Source organism: Mercenaria mercenaria, chromosome 15 (genome assembly GCF_021730395.1).
Source record: "Mercenaria mercenaria strain notata chromosome 15, MADL_Memer_1, whole genome shotgun sequence".
Lineage (NCBI taxonomy): Eukaryota > Metazoa > Mollusca > Bivalvia > Venerida > Veneridae > Mercenaria > Mercenaria mercenaria.
The window spans coordinates 56,440,776-56,454,976 of NC_069375.1; the positions used below are offsets into that span (position 1 = coordinate 56,440,776).

The 14,201-nt window shown below is 34.3% G+C and overlaps 1 protein-coding gene across 1 annotated transcript; it reads right to left on the reverse strand.

The window, feature by feature from the left end:
- Positions 1–1,053: 1,053 nt before the first annotated feature.
- Positions 1,054–7,203, reverse strand: LOC123555432 (sulfotransferase 2A8-like). Its single transcript, XM_045346059.2, has 6 exons — positions 7,081–7,203; positions 5,339–5,537; positions 4,168–4,494; positions 3,801–3,904; positions 2,521–2,698; positions 1,054–1,766 (listed from the first exon to the last, which is right to left on the reverse strand). The coding sequence occupies exons 1-6, from the start codon at positions 7,099–7,101 to the stop codon at positions 1,651–1,653; spliced, it is 945 nt and encodes a 314-aa protein (XP_045201994.2). The 5' UTR covers positions 7,102–7,203; the 3' UTR covers positions 1,054–1,650.
- Between the last annotated feature and the right edge of the window lie 6,998 nt (positions 7,204–14,201).

The following is a 14,201-nucleotide window of genomic DNA, read 5'->3' on the forward strand; positions in this document are numbered from 1 at the left end:
CATATGTTTGAAATAAAATATGTTTAAATCAAATAACCTCGTTAATGTGTTATGTTTTCATAAACTATATGAAGCACCTGTTCATGTTTTGGAATATGAAATTTGGATCTAATATACCTTTTAATTGAATAACTGTGAGATCATCGGATGTCTCTAAATTGTATTCTGGTACTTACAACATATAAATGTTCAGTTCTGCTTAACACGGGGCTAGTAGCTTGCATTTCCACTACCGTCCATAAACAAGCTCAATCAAACCGAGCCTTAATTTTGATCATTTTAAGCAAGCTGTTAAAGCTTTTCTGAAACTTCTTATACTAAACCCATGTAGTTCCCTGTACAACTAGCTAAACCTATTATGCCAATGCAAATATGTTATCTTATTAAAAGATTATTGCGGGAAGAACTGATATGACTGTGATCAAATACATACATATTATATGGCATCAGAAAATGATTAAGACATAAAATAAATTCAATTTCACTTTCAAAGCTTTTATATTTAGATATAAAGTCGTGTGTACAATGTCACATGTGATATTATAAATATTTCAAAATTAAAACTTTGGTATCATACGTACTTGGCCTTAAATGTTATATGTAAAAATAAAAAAGTGGAAAAACACAGGTCGCCCAACACGACAAGAACGAAAATATTGCAGGCTCGGTTTGATTGAGCCTGTTCATGGACGGTAGTGGAAAATGATACATGTTTCAGTCTGCGATGTATTACTAGTAGAATAATATGTGAGAAATGATAAAAAACTCTTCTCTAGCAGCTGTCGAACCGACAACAAACGCTTTTTATTTCTTAGATTTAATAGAGGCATTTTTCAAGACATACGAGCACATACAAAAATACCTCGTTCAAAGATTGACAGTGTACACATTAAATATGCTTAGAACGATACAATATATTATTCTTGTAAATGGTTTTAAAAGTCTCATTACGAAACAGGTTAACTTATTGAGAGCTCTTTTATTAAAACAAGACCTGGACGCTTCCATACTGTTGTGATAACATTTTTAAAAGTAAAATAATTCACACACAAATTCCTCATCAATTTTATTTCAATGTAAAACAACATTGAACAATAACACAAATTTTGTACAATAACACAAATCAATTCTCGATTACTGGTTTGTAACTGTTAAAATATGATACCAAACGTTCAATCAATATGAATATGCCTATAATTTGGCGGAAGGGAATATATCAAATCTCAGTTTGCAGACATCTCTAACGGCAAATGTACCAAGGTAGAAGCATTCATGGTTTGCCGAACACACTGTGCAGAACTACAAAATTCAAACTTTCTTACGAAAAAGGTCGAAATATATATTGACGACATTTATACCGATCAGTCACTAAATCCATTTATGTAATATATATGTACACCACACATTCTGTCCATGCTGTTTTATAAGAGATCTTTAATTCCTTTAATTTATATGTATAGTTTTAAACGACATCCGGCAGTACCAGGACAAAAATGCGTAATCACAACCGTCTTCTTTATCACTTGCAGGTTCACGACATGCTAGCAATATGCATGCTTTGGAATTCAACATAATGTTTTACTCTAGTACAAGCAGTACATTGACTAATTAATGAACATATTTTGTTTATCAGCACTGGCTTTTGCCTTGTTAACAATTCCAAACATTATAATTGAACATACTGTCCTTAAATTTCTCTTCAACAAGTTCTTCCATCTTTTCATTTTGGGCAACAGTGAAATTGTTCTTCCAGTCTCCGATTACTCCTGAAAAAATAGTTTGAAATTAATACATGTACACTGCATTTCTACCGTATAAAGCTTTCAAGTCTGTTTTGAAATTTTCGTCTTTCCTGATTTATGTTACCCTTTCGTACCGCTTGAATTTGTGTGATATTTTCTCTTAGATCGCCTGTGTTTTTTGTACGGCTACCTTCTGAATTCGGATATTCGTTCGTAATGATTAAATGACAAACCTTCATTTTCCCTTAAACGCATGTCGGCTCAGAGAGCTTTTAAATTACTAGTTGAATACAATTGTTGAAGATAGCAGTCAAAGATAAAATATGGGCTGAAGTTTGCGTAAATATGATGTAGTTATCAGATCTGACATAGAGAAGAATTTAAGAAAGGTATACATTTTTATACGCTAACGTCTCATATTTGTAGAATGAAAATTTCTTTTCTCGTAAGCCTGTGCTTACTTTTTCTTTAACATTTGCGGAAACAACATAATATCTGAACTACCATTTTCTGTTAGTTCATACTATTTTATCTTATCTCTATTGGGTTGAAATCTTAAAACTTATTTGAACTAATTTTGAGTCCGCTTCCTAGAAGAACGCAAGTACTGTTATCATATGAGCAGGTGTTATCTTGATCCCAATGGAACTCGAACCTATGATCCCCGAGTTTAGAGGTCAACACCGTAGCCACAAGACCGCCGCATTACTATTTCTTGCATATTCAAATGCAGCTCTTCCAGTTTATATATAAACAATGATTTTAGTTATGCAGTTACCTTTTCTGTAGAGAATTGATTTCCCCTTTTCATCAATTAGAGGTGTCTTTACTTTACCATTTTCTACCTCAGCCTTTAGGTTTCCAAGTGAACATTTGTCCAGCACAGCTTGAAGTCGTTCGTCTGAATGATTTAGTCCAAGATAATTCTGAATCCTCCGAAGTTGATTCAAGCTGTCCTACAAAGACATGACATAATTTTTGTTGTATGTGTTATGGGTTATACACTCAAAACAAATCAAACAAGCAGATACGAGAGGTGTCCAACTGGATCTCTGTGAAATGCGCTGTTTCCGCTATTACAACATGTTATGGACACATGTTATTTGATTCGAAAAATTCTAAGTTGAAGCGTGAAAATAATGACAAATTGGAGAGCATGGAGCTCGTATGGTTAATCTACTAGTATACATATATGTAAAGCCATATGAACCTGTCTGGGAACATTTATTAACGTTATTTTTAAAAATCAAGGATCAAGTTTAAATAAAAATGCCTGGTTTATCAGCTGAACACTATACAAATCAACAATAGAAGGGTTGTATAAGAAATTGTTTACGTTACTTTTCTTTCGCTGGAGTCTAGACGCAACAAACTAAAGTGAACTGAAAATTTTGTAAAGAAAAGGTTTAAAGTCTTTCTTTTAAACAAACATGTGCCTACAGAATTGGCTTAATATTTGAAATTCCGTCAAGACAGCTTGGCTTTCCAAACATTCAAACAAACAATTGACTGAAAACTAAGACATATACTTCTGGAGGATCGGATTCAGAAATCTCTTTTCGAAACCCAAATCGCCAATGTGAAATCCAAAGGAATCGAACGCAAAGGCACGTCATAAACTCGTTAAAAGAAAAAATAATCTTGACCAACAACTGTAATGCATGGATCGAAGCACTGCTGTATCAGGTTTTTAATCGAACATTTGCTACGGCGCAATACATGCCATTGAAAATGTTTGTTCGTATTTTGTTAAAAACAAAGAATTTGAACACTTCTCGTATAAGGACAATTATTTACTGTCCAGGTAAAGACATTGTCGAGATTTAATCACATTATTGAATCTCCTGAGATGCTCAAACGTTTAAATAATCTTCCAGTAGCGACCAGTCAGATCCATAAATACTTTTGCATTCTCTCACTGTTTCTATAATTTAAAGTTTGCTTCTGAAATCTGTTTGTTTTAAATACATAAGTCAATAATCCGATCCTTCGTATTAACCATAATATTCAATCTTTACCAAAACGACTGAACTCGTCATTTTGTTATGGACTACGTACCTTTTTCAAGTCTTCATACTGTACCACTAAAACATTTTGTTCGGGTTTCTGTTTGATCTGCTGTTGCCAGTTGTTGTAGTAATCAAAATATGATCCATGAGGCGCTGTAGTAAGGATAACATTTTATGAATAATAAATTTTATTAATAACCGAATAAATGCGTTACGGTTAACATCAATGGATCTTCCCTTTGTTTTTGTTAAATGACAATTGTCCTCTTTAAAAGATAATCTTTCTCTAGTAATTATTTTTCATCTCTTTTACGCAAGTTCTTAGCTATGTACAAACTATCTTTAATTTTCTTAAATAAATATCTTATAAATTAATTGCATCTCAAGATATTACAATACCATGTTGTAATTCTTACTTTTGCCGTCCATCCAGTAATTAATGTAACTGTTCCAAGATAATTTGAACTCGCCGAACAACTTTAACTTCCGTAATTGATGAAACATTGACACTGCTGTATCTTTTGGGTTTCTGAACACAACAATCGTTTTCCCGCCTTTTTCAAAATGTTCGGCTGGTAATCGTTTTGCCGGATAATGTGACACTATTATTCTGTTACCATCCCGTTTTTGTGGCCAATCCTCATAGTTCAAAGCATCTAGAAGGCAAGGTGGATGTGACACCAGTGTGTCCAGTGGACCATCATACATGAGGAAGTGTAAAAGATTCGCTGTCCAGTGTGTTCCTGGTTGAATTGGAAAGAAGTTGTAAGTAAAACATTTATAAATCATATACATTGTATTGCATTCATACTTTGTATCAATACTCTTTTACCGCCTCGGTAGCCTAGTGGTAGAGCGTCCGCTCCGAGTGCAGGAGGTCGTGGGTTCGATCCCCGGCCGCGTCATATCAAAGACGTAAAAAATGGTACTAGTAGCTTCCTCGCTTGGCGCTCAGCATTAAGAGGGTAGTGGTAGACATGGTCAGCCCGGTGTCAGTATAATGTGACTGGTGGGGTTTCATGTCACGTGTCTACGGTCGTGATATTCAGTGAGGCAGCACTATAAGGTTGGGCATTTGCTCACTGCTACAAGTAGACACCGTCGTTTATATGATTGAAAAATTGTTGAAAAAGACGTTAAACCCGAACACACACACACAATATATATATACTCTTTAAGCATTATCTCATTTCCATTAAATCGTTTGTAAACACAAACTAGTTTCGTGTTGTTGCTGTTTTTTCTATTTTTTGTTGTTGTTGTTTTTCTCCTAAAACCAGTGAATGACAATTATAAGACGAAATAACTTTAAATACTGACTACACTGGGGTATCATTAAATATCGATTTCCAACATTCTCACTTCCCCTTATTTGTACAGTGGACGCTTTCATCACGAATACATAGGGCTGAAATTCAGCCAAGTTATATTTTTCATTTTTTTTATTTTGTTCTTACAAACCAATTTCTAATTAAATTTCAAAACCAAATCTATCATTTACGGCAACGGAAAATTACAATTATTACGTGGTAACATCAGATAAGCTAAACCACGATCATACAATGTAACTAATGTTTAACCAAATACCTGTTTTCGGATAGCTACTGACAAGCACATCCCCGTCTTGATACGGAAATTTCTTTACATAGGTAAGCCGCGTGTTGAGCCCTTTTTTCAATATTGAAACTGGCATTACCATCTCTTCAAATGTTACAACTTTATACTGTTCCCCGTTTTCATCTTCAAGAACGGATATCTTGCCTTCTGCTTCCTCGCTATGATTTTTCTGAAAGTAGAGAGTTCATAAGTATTACAAGTCCTTCATTTCTACCACTCTATACTTTTTATATGAGGAAAGAATATGCCTCCTTCTTTTGCATTTAACTATTACATGATTGGCTTCAATGTGTTCCGAACGAGCTATTTTAAATACCTTTACAAGAAATTCATGATTTCTATAGTCCTTTCTTACAAGTACATTTAAATGTGTATCTTTAAATTAGATTTAGATTAATCTTATGAGTTTGAGTTATTTGGACATTAAATGGAAAGACATGTCTTTAATTTGAGCCCAGTTGGTGTTTAAATAAGAAATAATAATTAGTTAAACCGTGTTTTCACAGCGGCGTGACTGTTGGCGTAAAAGGTAGCTCGTCTCAATAAATAACCTAGAGTAACCATGTTACAGATAAATGTTTCGTACAGCTGGACTGTAAAATGTTTATTGTAATTATCACATTTTGCGCAAATGCTTAAGATCAACACATTCACAGATGACAGTTTATACACAAATGTACATTAGAAAAGAAAGTCGGTCAGTCTAGCATTCATTTTTATGTATAGGTTCTGTTAAACAGCAAACATTTACTTTAAAATGTTTCTTAAACTGCCAACAATCATGAAATATTCATACTTTATTGCGAGTTAGTTTTATTTTTCGGCGAATCAACACATCGACGAATAAAGGTTAAACTGAGAACGTAAATTGTACTCATACAGTAAAATATATCCAGTGTTAAAATATCTGTTATAAACACAGTTACTGTAATAATAATAATAATAATGATAATAATGATAATAATAATAATAATAACTGTATATAAAAGTGTGCCTGTTTTGTAAGACATCTTGTATAAGACATACCACTATTTCCAAAACGTACAGATTTTTTATCAAGCGTGCAAATTATATACGGCAATTAGTAAGTGTTTGAAAACAATTTAGGTTCAAAAAGTAATGTTGACATCATGTTTATCTTCAACAAATATTTTTTTTTCAATTATTACATTATAAAGCTATTAAATATTTTAAGGCATCTAAAGCGTAGAATATTGGTAGAGACAATGATACGTGACATATATAAAGGGAAATGAATTTTTAAATTGCATAAAAATCTGACCTCATCACAACCTGTTAATTTATTGGTATTCTGTAAATTTGCAAGGACGTTTTGTGCAAATAAATATTAGCTAATTGTACTTATGGATTGTAAAAACATGTTATCTTTTCACATAGGTAAACTGTAAATTTCCTTTGTGTAGTTGTTGTGAATAAAAGCACTTAGTATGTGGCGTAGTTCGAAGCATTCCCCATTCGCCGCTATAGGTATGAAACATTACTCTGGGAGGTAGAATGTATGTTAGGAAGTTAACAAGCTTGCTTTCGATATATCGTGTGTTCTACCCAGTCTTCGTGCATACCATGAAATATGCTCATGGGGCCGCATGGGGACCTCGGGTCTCCATCCAACTTCAAAGCTGGAATATCATTTGAAAATCTAGAATTATGTCGGTATGAGATAATTAAACCCTACAAAAATAAAGCATTACCTCTGGCATTGTTTTATCCATAGTTGTGTCCCCTTAATAACTTCTATTTACAGATTTTCTACGCTGTTTGCTTCGGGTTAATCTAATAATTTATGTAGTATACCGCGCTGACTTGTGGTATATATCACGGAAAATCCGTTCTACCTTTTAACCCAATGATAACCTATTATCATCCTTGTCTAAGTTCATTGGAATGTCAAAATTCAGAACCTAGGTGTCAAAATTTCAGAACACATAACTTCTAACCAAATTTATACATACATATTTTTATAACAAACTCCTTGGCATTGCAGCTAAAAGGGATTCAGCACCAAATATGTTTATCTTTAAGTCTTTATCCCTTGTCGCATGCTTAGTAGCGGGAATTTTAAAATGGTCGTTTGTTCCTGCTTTCAAGCGACTCGGTTTCATGCAAACATTCTTTCTTTTAAAATTCCATAAAATATGGATACTAGTACTATGAAATTGACCAGTGCTATAACTTACTGACATAATACTTTTGAGAGAATTTTAATCAAAACCGAAAATGTACTACAGAGGCAGCCCTTCTGTGACTTGTACGCCGTGCCGACGAACGGATGACATCAAACGCTCTTAGACTACTATTTGAAAAAAGTCGAGCTTATGAATGTAGAAACCATGTAAAAGAATAAGTTAACAAACTTTTCCCAGGTTAAAAATGGTAATGGTCGAGTGTTCATTGTATATACATGTACGTGAAAATAAATTACGTTAGGCTCGTTAAACGATTCTAAAAGAAATATGTTATAACCTTGCACGTTAGTTCAACAAAATGCAAATTTGAGGCTCAGTTTAAGCAAACAAGTACGATATTCTCCAAAATACTCCATCTGTAGGAAGATTTTATAATTTAATCTGATTAATTTGGGTGAATTAAAGATTTCGGCGTTGTTATCTAGAAGACGATATGTAATTAAAAAGGCATTTAAGTCGTTATCTGTGCATTTGGTATTTTCTTTACCGATTGTCAAAGTAATACTTAAAAATGCCTGGCTACAAATAATTACAAACTCTGACACATTGTAATAACTTTAAGATAAACATGCAAATCCTTGTAGCAGCTGGAGTAACTGTTAAGACTGTTTTATATGGTGTACCATATGGGTCGAAAGTCTGCTTTACGTGCGCCTACATTTCAAAATGTACGTGCACGTATAAAGATAGGCATGCACGCGTAAATATATACGTCCACGTATATATTTTTATACGCGCACACTTTATTATGTAAGTGCACGCAGTGCGTGTATACTTTACAAAATTATAAATTAACGCGTACACGTGCATGTTTCATTGTTACCCCCTCTAGTAGGTTTGCAGGTTTATCGAACAAATTCAAGCCTCAAGAAATGTGCTTAGTATCAAAATGTTGAAACTCGGACCTAAAATCTTGGGAAATGAAAAGAAATGACAACAACGAGAAATTTTGGTGAAACTATTTATACTTTTGCAGTTTGGCGGGCCCATTAAAAATAAATCTAACAAACTATGGTTTGGGCCGCACTGCAAACGCGCAAGGAATAAATATAACAGGGCGAGAAAAGATTATCAGTTAAATAGGTCGATGTTAAATAAACACAGACTAAATGCGACCAGCCGAGCGTATAAACAAACAATCAATACCTACCTGAGTAAGCATAATCATAGTCATGAGAAAAAGTTACGCGACATGAGCTCACATAGACCGCGAGATTACTGGCGTCTTCTTAACAGTATTAATAAAAAGAAAACAGAAACAATGCCTAACATCGAGTCTTTTTATAACTATTATAAAACGGTAAATGAAACCCGGCACGAAAATTTTAATGAACCTTATGATGACTCGTTTGTTCCAAACGTACATAATTTAGATTCGCTAAATAGACCAATTACAGCGGACGAAATCAGAAAAATGATTACAAAATGTAAGAGAAATAAAGCGACGTCGCCCTTTGACAAAATATCGAACGAATACTTAAAAAGTACGACCGAATTAATGCTTCCCATTTACTGTTTGTTATTTAACAAAATCCTTGACACAGGTATCTTACCCGATATATGGCTAATCGGTTCTATTCAACCTATATTCAAAAACAAAGGTAGCCCACTATCACCCTGTAACTATAGGCCCATAACTATTTTAAGCTGTTTAGGTAAACTTTTTACTTCGATACTAGATGACAGAATTAAACTATTTTTGAATGATAACACCTTGTTACATGAAAATCAGGCTGGTTTTAGAGCTGATTACTCTACGATAGACCATATATTTACACTAAATTTTTTAATAGAGAAGTTAAGATCAAGTAAGAAAAAGTTATTTTGTTGTTTTATTGATTTTTCTTCCGCCTTTGATTTAGTTTGGAGATCAGGTTTATGGAGTAAAATTTTTAAAAGTGGGATACGTGGTAAAATATTCAATGTTATAACCAACATGTACCAAAATATTAAGTCTTGTGTCTCGGCAAATGGACAGAACTCTGATCTATTTGAAAGTCATTGCGGGGTTCGACAGGGCGAGAATTTGTCTCCAGTTATGTTTTCATTGTATTTAAATGATTTAGAAGACTTTTTATCCACGAAAAATGCAGGAATAAATTTAAATGCTGAAATTGACAACGCAGTCGTATTTCTACAACTACTGGTTTTACTTTACGCAGATGATACTATTGTTATTAGCGATAACGAAAAAGATTTCCAAAACAGCCTAAATGATTTTGCTTCGTATTGCCGCGCTTGGAAGCTCAATATAAATTTTACAAAGTCCAAAATTATTGTTTTCGGAACTAATAAGCCACATATTTATAATTTTTTGTTAGGTGAACAAGTGGTTGATGTCGTAAAAACATATAAATATCTAGGAGTGCTGTTCGCATCATCGGGTAGTTTCTTAAAATGCCAAAAGAATATTGTTTCACAAGCAAATAAGGAAATGTTTGCACTTTTTTCAAGAATAAATAATCTAGATCTTCCCGTGGATCTTCAGTTAAAGCTGTTTGATCACACCATCTTACCAATACTAACTTACGGATGCGAAGTGTGGGGCTATAGTAATCTAGACATGATAGAAAATGTCCATTGTACTTTTTTACGTAAAATAGGAAAATGTAGGATCAGTACCCCTAGGTATATGCTGTATGCAGAATTTGGGCGATACCCAATTGAAATTATCATTAAAGCTAGAATGATAAAGTTTTGGAATAAAATAATCTTATCCAAGCATTCTAAAATTGTTTATATTTGTTATCAGAACATGATACAGTCTGTACACGCTTTTAAATGGTCATCTTGTATTAAGAGCATTCTAGACAATACTGGCTATTCCTGTTACTGGCTTAATCAGGCGACATTAAATTGTAAAGGTATCGATATTTTGGTTAAAAGGGTTCTAACAGACCAATTTAACCAGCAGTGGTCAACTTCCCTAACTGGATCATCAAAAGGTACAGGCTATAGCCTATTTAAAGATAACCTTCTGATGGAAAGCTATTTGTTGTCGTTGCCTTGCTCGCTCCGACTAAGTCTCCTGCATTTCAGAACAGGAAACCATCGACTTCCGGTTGAAACCGGGCGCTGGCGACAATCTCACGTTGCACATGAGGAGAGAAAGTGCCCACGGTGCCCACTTAACGATATTGGGGATGAAATGCATTACCTCTTAATTTGTCCTTTCTTTACAGCTCTTAGGAATAAATATATTCCTCATAGATTTTCCCATAGACCAAATATCCTGAAATACAAAGAACTGATGACGTGCAAAAATGAAACAATTATTCATAATTTATGCTTATTTGTTAAACATGTATTGCGAGAATTTAAGTAATTTCCTATCTGTATACATACCTTTCTTAAACAGTGTTTACTATGTACCAAATGATTTAATAAGATTTAACAAACCAGTGTAAGTCCATGCATTACGAATTCTTGTTCGTTTGTATTTCAGTCAAGAAAGAAAATAAAGTACCTTCGTGTAAGTCCACGCATTCCGAAATCTTAATCCATTTTGATATCAGCATAAGGAAAATGTACTTTCGGACTTATTTAAGATAAACTCTCGATAGTAGCCTCCATTCATAAACTGTACACGTGGATTCCGTGATCTTCGCGCGCCCTGCGAACTCGTCCAATCAAAACAGAGTATATGCAAACCTAGCTACTTCTATATTACACAACAAAAATAACGTGCCATATAATTTGAAAGCAATGTTTGTTTTTTGTTGTTTTATTTTTCAACTTCTATTTTTGCTTTTGTCTTTTATTCCTACTTGTTATTTAAATCTGACATTATGTTATTGATATTTTTCATCGTATAGTATCATTTTTTTCTATTTAAAGTGTCTTCTTGATTTGATCACTTCCCCTTCAGAAATTACCACTCCCGTATGAACTTTATCAGTTATGTGTATTTATTTGTTCACATGTATTTACACCATGTAAACTGTGACTCTGAATAAAAGTATTGACTTGACTTGACTTGATAAAAATCCTGGATTCAGCCTGATTATGAATCTAAAGGGCGTAAGTAAAAGTATGAACAAACAGATCTGTTTATATTGTATGGACTTAATAAGCCGCGCAATGAGCACTACCTCAATGGATGATGCACCTATAAACAGAGGCGAATATTACCCGATACGATATAAGGCTATTGATGAAGCCGAAGCCTCTCCCTATACGCATACACGCGCAGATCAGGAGAGGGGGTCCGAATTCCCTTTCGGGAAGAAAAGAAAGGTCTTACCATACGCACAGGTGCACGGTGCGTTCATAAGTTTTGTCGTTTTTAGAAAGAGACTGGAGGAGAGAAAAGGAAAAGAACTTCAAGAAGACGAGAGGATAGAATGTGTAGGAGTAGAATGTAGGTGCTACGGAAGGCTTAATATTTGTGAAATACTACCAACACGATCCACTCTTACTTCTTTACAGGTTAACAGTTTACATTCTAATCATATAAATGTTTCACATGATGTACTCCATCATCTAGTTCTTATATATTGCCAAGCTCCACACAGAGGTTACCTTCCAATGCGTTCATTTAGTGTACCGTAAGGGAAAGTAATCGCTGCGGGGAGTCTTATAAATGTTCATTTACATAACGAGGAGGGTATCTATGTGCAAACGGATAGATATCTTTGTTTATTTTCACCCATCGTCAGAGGTATCATCAAAAACAGCGACAGGGTGCATATACAGTGAAACACCGCTCGCTCGAGGTCGCAAGGGGATGGGCAAAATGCTCGAGTTATCCATGGTTTCGAGCGACCCAAACATTGACCAACATATGAAAAAAATTGAAGTTTGTTTTACCAATTGTCATGGAGACCATTTGCAGAGGAAACGGTGATGCGTAATAATAACACACTCGTGACATTTTCAAAAAACGTATTACAAACGTTATTTATGATAGATCGTAAATGGCACATGTAAAGAAACAGCTAAGACATTTTTCTTTTATTTGAAATACTGTAACCGAATTCTCAGTTTTCTTCTCCAAATTAAGATCTCATAATTATCGTCTCAATTTTATGAAACGGCTATATTATTTCCTTTATTTGCATGCAAACAACTGTTGATTAAAATATTAAGATCTCATAATTATCTTATCGATCCGTAGAAAAAATTAATAATTAATAACAATTTTAATCAATAAAATTTTTCTTCCACTTTACATCAATAATGAATCTCATTATCAGATCAATACCGACAAAAAACATTTAAGATAGTCGGGGAATAGACCATGCAATTCTCACGACGTGCGAAAATTTTAAATTAACCGATACATTCTGACCGCCGAAGGTGTGAAAATGTTTGACACCTCTGCTCGAGTTTGCCATAAGCAACAAAGAGTAAATTAATACACAGGGACCAGGTGTCATGCTCGAGCGATTGAGTTATCGATGCTCGACCCAGCCATGGTAATTTCACATAGAAAATAGAAGGAAATCGGCCGGGACCACATGAATTGCTCGAGCGAGCCCGGGTGCTCGAGTCATCGATGCTCGAGCGAGCGGTGTTTCACTGTAATTGAAATTTTGTCAACAAAAATAAATTGCAGGTATATGATTCATACGTTTTGTAGATGAGTATGTATAGGTTTACCGAGGAGATTGGCAAATTCAGTTATCTGAACTTTGAACAAAGAAAAATACGTCTCAAAACGTCAAAATGCATGAATTTCGATACATTTCTTTAAATTTTATAGTCATATCAATGTTATTGATGACTGATATTTTCACCAGTACGAATTAATGCATTGCCTCGGACGAATCTGTCTATAAAATGTTCAGCATCCTTAAATATGTGACATACGTTTGCATTGTTTTCATTTACCCTAAACAACCTTCATGTATATAAATCTCTCGAGGACGGTATCGCTCACACGAGTAGGTAGCCGAATACCCAGTGTGAATTTTCAGTATCAGATTAATGTCCTTAACGCTGGCTTCAGTCCAGAAATTTTATTTTCATAGAGACCAAATGGGGATGAAAAAGCAAACTGTACATTTGAAGGTAAATGTTAATGTTTGCATAAAGACATCACATAGTTTATTTTGTTAAGTGAGCAGAATCAGAAAAGGTTTGATACAGTTCTTATGTCAGTTCTTTGATACAAGTGTATGGCAGAACAAGGTATTTTTCTTTGTGAAGCTGGGCTACTGCTAGACTAAAATGCGACATTGACCAGCATACTATCCAAGTGCAGCAATCATTACTTGCCAGACATACAGTTTTACTTTTTTCCTACTTAGACGAGTGTGCAGTAGTCGTAATATACAGAGAACATTAGGTTACTACGACTGTTTTTTTATTAAGTTTATCCGCCCAGTTTGGGAAAAGTTACTCTCACAAGCATCGGTCGAATATTACAATACATCTTCATATCATGTGAAGTAACGGTAGTTGGATTCTCAACGCTGATAAAGGAGCATAGGGAAAGGTTTATCCACCCAGAGTTTGTGCCGAGGGGGCTAAAGTTTTCGGAGGCGAGGCGGATAAACTTAAGTTCAGAAAGACAGTAACCTAATATTTTGTTTAAAATACAGGCAATGTAATTTGTCAGTAACATGTTATTCTGCCAAAGAATATTTCTTTCGATACAAAAATAATCTATTCATGGATTTACT